Source organism: Lagopus leucura, unplaced genomic scaffold, assembly GCF_019238085.1.
Source record: "Lagopus leucura isolate 7727_CA_CO unplaced genomic scaffold, USGS_WTPT01 129-12_obj-0_obj, whole genome shotgun sequence".
Lineage (NCBI taxonomy): Eukaryota > Metazoa > Chordata > Aves > Galliformes > Phasianidae > Lagopus > Lagopus leucura.
Genome location: NW_024962711.1, coordinates 1 through 9,044, shown reverse-complemented (window position 1 = coordinate 9,044; position 9,044 = coordinate 1). Strand labels below are relative to the sequence as shown.

At 64.5% G+C, this 9,044-nt stretch overlaps 2 protein-coding genes across 4 annotated transcripts; one reads left to right on the top strand and one right to left on the bottom strand.

The window, feature by feature from the left end:
* The first annotated feature begins 501 nt into the window (after positions 1–501).
* Positions 502–7,597, top strand: ANKRD13B (ankyrin repeat domain 13B). Of its 3 annotated transcripts, none has more exons than XM_042890834.1 (15): positions 502–649; positions 3,117–3,252; positions 3,495–3,619; positions 3,696–3,741; positions 3,842–3,985; positions 4,056–4,245; positions 4,562–4,628; positions 4,706–4,787; positions 4,851–4,915; positions 4,993–5,123; positions 5,228–5,385; positions 5,494–5,646; positions 5,726–5,886; positions 6,436–6,512; positions 6,601–7,597. In XM_042890834.1, the coding sequence occupies exons 1-15, from the start codon at positions 539–541 to the stop codon at positions 6,809–6,811; spliced, it is 1,857 nt and encodes a 618-aa protein (XP_042746768.1). In that variant the 5' UTR covers positions 502–538; the 3' UTR covers positions 6,812–7,597. The 3 variants fall into 3 exon arrangements, with proteins under 3 accessions (XP_042746768.1, XP_042746767.1, XP_042746766.1); XM_042890833.1 differs by having other exon boundaries at positions 6,436–6,516; XM_042890832.1 differs by having other exon boundaries at positions 4,706–4,915; positions 6,436–6,516.
* Positions 7,598–7,952: 355 nt separating this feature from the next.
* On the bottom strand, positions 7,953–9,004 carry LOC122190744 (coronin-6-like; the record flags this gene model as incomplete). The annotated part of the gene is made up of 4 exons (XM_042890835.1): positions 7,953–8,129; positions 8,373–8,600; positions 8,709–8,766; positions 8,844–9,004. Coding segments are annotated over 4 exons (570 nt in total), but the record flags the coding sequence as incomplete, so codon positions are not given.
* Positions 9,005–9,044: the final 40 nt, after the last annotated feature.

The following is a 9,044-nucleotide window of genomic DNA, read 5'->3' as shown; positions in this document are numbered from 1 at the left end:
GGGGGGGGGGGGGCGGGGGGGGGCAGCCGTGGGTCCCAACCTCGCATTGTTCTCGGGCGGCTGCCGGAAAACACGAGCGGAGGGACGAGGACGGAAAGGGAAACGGGGCCGGGGGGGGGTCGGCACCCCCCTGGGCTCATCGCGGGGGTCGCGCCGCGTGCTGAGCGCCCGTGGGTGGGGAGAGCCGCGTTGGGGGGAAGGAAGGGAGGATCAGAATTCGGGTTGTGCCTTCGGGCACTACGGAGCCGTCCCTGTGCAGCCCCACACACGGGGGGGGCATAGAGCCGGCGGGGGGGTGCGGGGAGGAAAAGGAGGAGGAGGAGGAAGGGGCGACGCCGCGCGCGGTGACTACAAGTCCCATGAGGCCGGGCGGCGAGGGGGGGGGATGCGGGGGGAGCACCGTCCGGGCGGCTCCCACAAACCCCCCCCCCAACCCCCCCGCCCCGCACCGCCCCGCACCGCTCCGCGCCCCGTTCCGCCCCGCGCCCCGCTCCGCCCCGCCCCGCGCCCCGCTCCGCCGCTCCAGCATGCACGGAGGATGCTCGCGTCTTGCTCGGGCAGGAAGGGGCCGGAGGGCAGATACCCGCTGCATTACCTCGTCTGGCACAACCGAGCCCGGGAGCTGGACCGAGAGCTCAGCGCCAAGCAGGTGGGGCGGCGGTGCGGGGCGGTGCGGGGCGTTCGGTTCGAGCTGATGCAACGCTGGGCTGCGGCCGGGGCTGGGGCTGAGGAAAGGGATGAGGATGGGGTCCTCCTGCCGCGGTGATGCTGATGGGGGTTGGGGTCCCTTCGTGCCCCCCCAGCGCTGTGACAGCTGCCACCGGAGCAGCAGAGATCCCCCCCATCTCGGATCCCCCCGCTTCCAACCCCCCACATCCCTCCCCACGTGTCCCCCGCTCCCTCCTAGGCCTCTGTGCTTCCCCCCCTCCCCCCCCCCCCACCAGCTTCTCCTTCTCCCTCCCCAGAGGTGGGGTGCAGCCAACACAGCCCCCCCAGCTGCCCACCCTTGGAGGTAGGGGAGGGGCTCTCAAGGCCCTGCTCTGCTGGAGCGCAGCTCCCAGCCCCAGGCAGCCAGGAGGTTCTCTGCAGGGTGGGGGCACCCTCCCTGTGTGCTCCCCCCGCTCCCAGCCTCCATCTCCCCATTGGCGTTGCAATTCAGGTAATTAAAACCCAACCCTGAAGACGCAGGAAACCGCAGGCGCTGGAGGAGGCCATGCCTTCCTCCCCCCCCCCCCCCCCCCCAACAGCCACAGTCACTGCCACCTGCCTCCCCAGCACCTGGGGTGCTGCAGGCCCACCAGGGTGGGTGGGCAGGGGTCTCCTCATGCTATGATGCTGCCGTTGGGATGCAGGGATGCTCTCACCACACCCGTTTCCATTGTGGGGCCATCTGGGGGGGGGGCTGCCTGTCTGCCGGTATTACACCCCTGCCCCATCACCACTGTGTTTATACCTGTGGTCATCTGGGGTCATTTTTCCCCATTGCAGTGCAGCTCAAAGCTGAGTGTGGGATGCTGCTGGCCGGGGGGGGGTGCTCTAAGTGAACGCCCTGCTCAATGGGGATCTTCTTCTGGCCCCCTTACCTCCCTCTGTGTCCCTGTTGTCAGAGCGAGAGCAATGTTGACCCTGTAAGCAGGCCAGGTACATGGGAGGGGATATGGGTGCTGCAGGCCTGACCCCAGGTTTAGAGGGGATTTGGGGGAAGAAGGGGGTGCAGCCTGGTCTGAGCCCCCCACCTCCACCCAGGGGCATCCAGGGACACAGTGCAGCCCTCTGCATATCAGAGCATCCCTGGGCTGAAAAGGCAATGCTGGGGGCTGCTGTCCTCTGCCTGGGGACCCCTGTAGGGGCAGCAGCACCACATGTGGCCCCTCTGGAACATGTGGGCCTATAGGGCTGGCAGCCCACAAAGGGCCACGTGTGGGTTATGCTGAATGTCACCGCCAGGCGCCAGGCCACGCTTGGCTCCGCCTTGGGGGGGCAGAAGGCGGTGGGAACAGCGTGAGAATGTGGCTGAGATGGAGCCCATTGTGCCCCATTGTGCCCCACTGCCTGCCCCATTCCACACTGCGGGGACCCCACTGCCCCCAGGGCTATGCAGGGACAGCAGCACATGGCACCGCCACCCTGCAAAGCCACGCGTCCCCTGCTGCCATAGGAGCTGGACTCTGTGCCTGTGCTGGAGTCTCCAACACTGGGGGACGGCCTGTGGGGCTGAGGGACAATGGGTGATCATGCTGCAGCCCCACACGGCACTGCCACCGCCCCAAACATGTGCCAGGACAGACAGCTGTGCCCCCCCCGGGCTCAGAGCTGATGGCAAAAATTGGGTCATGCCATGTCCCGTGGGGTTGGCTCTGATGTTGTGTCCCCAAATCAGTGGCCCCAGTCCCCCCCACGGCACTGGGTCAGGGATGCAGCTGGGGAACCCCACAGAGCCTGCAGCACCCGTCCCCCAGCTGGGGGGCAATCACTTTAATTAGAGTCTTTTCATTAGTGCAATTAAGAAGCAGCAGTCGCCTGGAGAGTGTTGGAGCAGCATGCAGGCTCCTGGGGAGTGGAGGGGCTGTTAAAGGGAACCTGGGGGTCCCCAGTACCCAGTGACCCCTGGGGATGCAGCCATGGGGACACCCAGCGCTGGGGACATCCCAGGTGGTCGCTGCCCTGTGGGTGCAATGCTGCATGGGGTGCTGGCTGCATCGCCGCCTCGGGGACAGCTGGGGCCGTGTATGTGTGTGTGTGGGGGGGGGGGGGGGGGAGGAGGGGGGATTCCTGGTGCCTGGCCCCTTGCCAACCCCCGGGCTTGGCACAAACAGCCCCAGCGCGGCTCCCCGGAGCCGGGGATGCTCACAGCAGCCGCTCCGCTCACGCAGCACTGCCCGCCCCCGGTTGCTGATCCGCGGGGAACACGTGCGCCCGCGTCGCCCCGCCGTGCCGCGGTGGGGGCTGCCGGCAGCTGCTGCCTGGCAACTGGGCCACGGCTCCCCCCAGAGCCACAGAGGTGGGGGCTTTCCCCCGGCTTGCGGCTGTGTCGGATGGAGATGCGGCTGTGGGAGGGTGTGGGAAGGGAGTCGTAGACAGCCCGCCCTTCCCTGAGCTCCAATGCCCCCCACCAGGCCGACATCGAGCAGCTGGACCCCCGAGGACGCACCCCGCTGCACCTGGCCACCACACTGGGCCACCTGGAGTGCGCCCGGGTGCTGCTGAAGCATGGAGCTGATGTGGGCAAAGAGAACCGCAGCGGCTGGACAGGTGAGCGGGGCCTCCGATGTGGACAGCCTGGTCCCCAAGGGGAGCACGAGTCGCACTGTGCCATGCTGCACCGCGCCGTGCTGCGTCCCGCTGTGCCATCCCATGCTGTGCTGCACCACGTCGTGTTGCGCCGCCTTGTGCCATTCCACGCCACGTATTGAACCGTGCCGTGCCGTGCTGTGCCCCACTGTGCCGCGCCGTGCCGCTCTGCACTGTGCTGCACCGTGCTGTGCCACCTGCAGTGCTACAGGAGGCCGTGAGCACCCGTGACCTCGAGTTGGTGCAGCTGGTCCTGCGCTACCGTGACTACCAGAGAGCCATCAAGCGCCTGGCTGGGATCCCCATCCTGCTGGAGAAGCTGCGCAAGGTACCCGGGGCTGGGGGAGCCCTCGGGGTTGGGGGCATCACTGCTGGGCCCCTGCCCACTCCACCGCTCTTGGCAGGCCCAGGACTTCTATGTGGAGATGAAGTGGGAGTTCACCAGCTGGGGTAAGCTCGGGCAGAGTGGGAGCTTCCCAGTGTGCTTGCAGCCCACTGGGAGGCACAGGGTGGCCCCATCCCTGGCTGGGCTATCGCCGTCTTCCCCCAGTGCCACTGGTGTCCAAGATCTGCCCCAGTGACACGTACAAGGTGTGGAAGAGCGGCCAGAACTTGCGGGTGGACACCACGCTGCTGGGCTTTGACCATATGACCTGGCAGCGGGGCAACCGCAGCTTTGTCTTCAGGGGACAAGGTGAGGAGGGGGCTGGGGGATGCTGTGGAGGATCACAGCTGTCGCTGTGTTGAACACCCCCTCCCCACAGACACCAGCGCAGTGGTGATGGAGATTGACCATGACCGGCGAGTGGTCTACTCGGAGACACTGGCCCTGGCCGGCCACGACCAGGAGGTGCTGCTGGCTGCTGTGCAGCCCACGGAGGAGCAGGTGATGGGTCGGCTCACAGCCCCCGTCGTCACCACCCAGCTTGATACCAAGAACATCGCCTTTGAAAGGTGGGCAGGGACATTGCTGGTCAACCCTTTGCTCACATATCTGGCTATCCAAGTGGGAACATCCCAGCCCATCCCAACCCAACCCATCCCAACCCAACCCATCCCAACCCATCCCATCCCATCTCAACCCAACCCAACTCATTCTAACTGAACTCAATAAATCCCATCCCATTTCACTCCAAGCATCTGAACCCAACCCAACCAATCCCATCCCCTCCTACCTCATTCCATTCCAATCATCTCATCCCAAATCATCCCAACCATCTCATCCCAACCCATCCCATCCCTCCCTGACAGCATCCCGTGTCGCCCCCAGGAACAAATCTGGGATTCTGGGTTGGAGAAGTGAGAAGACAGAGATGGTGAATGGGTATGAGGCCAAGGTGAGGGGCAGGGGGCTGAGCTGCAATGGGCACAGCTGTTTTTTGGGGAACCTTTGACATTCTCCCTGCTTGGACAGGTCTACGGCGCGTCCAACGTGGAGCTGATCACACGGACGCGGACGGAGCACCTCTCAGACCAGCACAAGGGCAAGAGCAAAGGTAGCGCGTGGGGTGGTGGTGGGCACAGGGCTGCAGTGCTCGGCCTCACGCCCTGTCTTGCAGGCAGTAAGACCCCACTACAGTCCTTCCTGGGCATCGCTGAGCAGCACGTGGGGCCCAACAATGGGGTGAGTGTGCTAGGGGGTCCCCATGGCTGTGCCACCCCCACAGCTGTGCCACCATCACTGCACCGCTGTCCCCGCAGACGCTGATCACGCAGACGCTGAGCCACACCAACCCCACCGCCATCACCCCTGAGGAGTACTTCAACCCCAACTTCGAGCTGGGCAACAGGGACATGGGACGGCCCATGGAGCTCACCACCAAGACGCAGAAGTGAGGGGGGCGAGCAGGGAGGGAAGAGGGGACCCCAACGACACCATGCTGCCATGGCGGGGCTCCCGGGGCCCCCATCCTGGCGCCTGTCCCCTCCACTGCAGGTTCAAGGCGAAGCTGTGGCTGTGCGAGGACCACCCGCTGTCCCTCTGTGAGCAGGTGGCCCCCATCATCGACCTGATGGCCATCAGCAACGCGCTCTTCGCCAAGCTGCGTGACTTCATCACTCTGCGCCTCCCGCCCGGCTTCCCTGTCAAGATTGGTATGGGGGACGGCACGGGGAGGGGGCCTTTACCAGTCCAGTGGGGCACACAGCCAGCTTCCCTCCTCGCTCTTTTTTTTGTTATTCTTTTGTTTTTAATACGGGCAGAAATCCCCATCTTCCACATCCTCAATGCCCGCATCACCTTTGGGAACCTCAATGGGTGCGATGAGCCCGTCAGCTCCCTGCGCAACAGCCCCAGCAGTGAGGCCCCCTCGCCCAGCAGCGATTCCTCCAGTGTCAGCAGCTCCAGCTCCCTGAGTACATGGGGGGGCGAGGGCATGCGGTGGGTGGGGGGCACAGGGGCATTGGTTGCCCAGCCACACCTGTCTCCCTGCAGCGTCCTGCCGGGCGTGTGAGATGGACCCGGCGCTCTTTGAGGTGCCACGGGGGTACAGCGTGGTGGGCACCCACCAGGATGCTCTGCGGGAGGATGAGGATGATTTGCTGCAGTTTGCCATCCAGCAGAGCCTGCTGGAAGCAGGCAGCGAGTATGACCAGGTGGGCGCTGTGGGGAGAGCCCCCTCCTCATCCTCCTCAGCCAGCATGTTTCTCATCCAACAGTCTCAGCCGTCTCATCTTCCTTGGCCTCATCCAACGTTATCTTATCCTTCTCATCCAGCGTCCTCAGTCTCATCCCCCTCATCCAACATTTTTCTCATCCAATACCCTTGTCCTCCTCATTCTCATCCTCCTCATCCAACATCCTTCTCATCATTCTGAGCATCCTCCTTCTCCTCCTAAATCCTCTTTCTCCTCATCCAGCTTTTCTCCTTATCCTCATCCAACATCTTGGTCCTCCTCAATGTCATCCAACATCTTCATCTTCCTCAACGTCATCCAATGTTGTTCTCACCCAACACCCTCATCTTTTTCATCTTCATCCTTCTTATCCTCATCAAACCACCTCTTCATCCCTCCCCCCAGTCACTAGGATCCCATGAGCAACATCCCATCCCACCATCCATGCTTGCTCCGTTCCCCTGCGGGCCACACTGGAGCCAAATTTCACCCCCCTCTCTGACCCCTCCTCTCCTCCCTTTCCTCCAGGTCACCATTTGGGAAGCACTGACCAACAGCAAGCCAGGCACCCACCCCATGTCGCACGAGGGACGCCGGGGAGACAGGTTGGTAAGGTCCGGGGGTGTGGGAGCAGGTCCCATCCCCTTGGGTCCCTCTGGGGCACCAGGCTGAGGTCGGGCCGTGCCTCCCCAGGACTCCCCAGCACACGGCAGCCCCCAGACCCCCCTCCAGCCCGGCGCCGGGGGGCGGCGGGGGGCCCAGCACGCTGTTTCCCAGCTACGCGGAGCAGCTGCGCCTGGCCATGGCGCTGTCGGCGCGGGAGCAGGAGGAGGCCGAGCGGCGGACACGGCAGGAGGAAGAGGAGCTGCAGCGCATCTTGCAGCTCTCCCTGATGGAGAAGTGACCCCCCGACCCCACTGAGCCCCCCCTACACCGACTTGGGGCCTGGGGACGTGTGTATGGGGCACAGAGGGGTGCGTGGGGGGACGGTCCGTGCAGAGGACAAATAGGGGGGCTGCATCAGCCCCGTAGCCGGGGCAGGGGTGAGTGCTGGGGGGCACTGGGGGTGGCAGGGAACAGGGGGTGTATCCTGCATGCTGCCCCCCCTATCTGACCCCAGGGAGGCGGGGGGTCACACTCTTCCCCAGTCATGGGGACACCATGAGAGCCATGGGGCTCTGTCCCCCCCTTGGCCCCACTGCCCAGGCGCTACCAAGTGCACTTACCCGGGAGCTGCTCTGCCTGCCAACAGGGGGGGCTCAGCCCCACTGCACCCCTCAGCCCATGTGGGGCTCTATGGCCTCACCCCAGGCCAAGGGGGCAACCAAGGGGGGGGCCCGCAAAGGGATGCCCGGTGTCACCACCTCATCTTGTGCTTGCACCCTCTCTGCCTTGCTCGGATGCTCCCCCCCAACCATGGCAGCGCTGCACCCCCTCATCCCGGGCACTGCCCCCCACCCCTGGTAAAACCTTACATCAAATGGTGCTAAACCCTGGGCCCCCACCTCCTCACCCCGGGCTGTTCCTTCTTTGCACACGGGGGGGGACTGCGGGGTTGCCCCCAAAGGGACTTTTCATAGTGGCACCCCCTCCCCCCATCCATGCACCCCACAAGCGACGTCTGGGCCAGGGCCAGGGGGAGCCTGAGCAGCTCTGACCGTGGCCAACACCAATAAATGCTCTGAGAGGAGCCTCTCTGTGCCTGGTTTGGGGGGGGTGCAGGCAGAGCTCCCCCGCAGCAGCCCCACATCCCTGGTACGGCCACAGGAGACCCAAGCCCTTTATTAATGGGGGGTGCTGGGAGTATGAAGCCCCCAGTTTGAGGAGCTGTGGGGTCAGGGTGGGGTTTGGCACCGTACCCCAGCACTGGGAGGGGGACCAACACCCCCATCCTGGCACCCATGGCTGCCAGGAGGGACCCCCATGTACGAAAGTCACCAAATGCATTCTGGCACCCTAGGAGTAAAATGGGGTGGGGAGGTCCAGAGTCCGACCCCCCCCACCTCCAACAGCTCCTGGGGAAAGAACATGGCTGTGGCCTCCTGCCCGCTGCGGGATGTGGTTTAATGCTGGGCTGGGCGCAGTCCCATACCCGTGCCTCAGTCCGTGCCATTGGTGAACTGGCAGAGTTTGTGCTCCAGAGCGGAGATGCGCTTCTCCTGCGCCTGCACCGTCTCCTTCAGCACCCGGATCTCCTCCAGCACCTCGTCCAGGACGGGGGTCTGTGGGAGGACACAAAGGGTCGGTGCTGTGCATGCAGAACCCCGCCGTGGCCGTCAGCCCCTGAAGAAGGGGACAGCCCTGTGCCACATCCCCAAGGGCCCTCATGGGACAGCAACTCCATAAGTCAATATCCGCCATGGACCAACATCTCCATGCACCGATGTTCCCATGGGCCGATGCCCCCCATGGGCCGGTGTCCCTGTAGGGTGCCACATCCCCTGGGGAGGTGATGGGACACTCACAGAGATGTCGGTAATGGAAGTGGAGCTGCGGCGGGAGCCCGGGGGGGGTTTGGTGTCCAGGATGTTCTTCTTGACCACCTTCAGCTCCCGATTCTTGACGGGGACGTAGCCGTCCCGCAGCGAGATGAGGATGGGCTCCGCGTCCTTCCCTGACAGCCACTCATCTGCCTCCAGGGCCGGCTCAGGGCCCGGCGTGTCGGGGTACAGGTCGTCCTGAAAGAGGTCTGACTGTGGGGGCAACGTGGGGGCACAGTGAGATGGGGCGCTCAACTCTCCCCCTTGAAACCCCATTGTCCCTAAAACCCCTCTGTCCTCAGGAGGTGCCCGAGGGCTCACCTTGCGTGGCACCGTCATGACGATGGGCTCACACTTGCGCTCATGCAGCTTGAAGAACCTGAGTGGGGCAGAGGTGGTTGGGGTCTGATGGCCTCTCCCATTGTCGCCCCCCCCCCAGACCCCTCCAGCCCCAACCTGGCAATTTCACACTTGCTGACATCCAGCCCCCTCTTGGGCATGAAGCCCATGCCACGCTGTGGCTCCTTGCTGCTGTAAGTGTTCAGGTAGTGCACGTAGGGCGCCTCGTCCGTGATCTCAAAGTAGCGGATGCTGCTGTCCCCCTGCCGATATGGGGAGGGCTGTCAGCCCCCTGACCTCTCCCCATGGCAGGGGGGT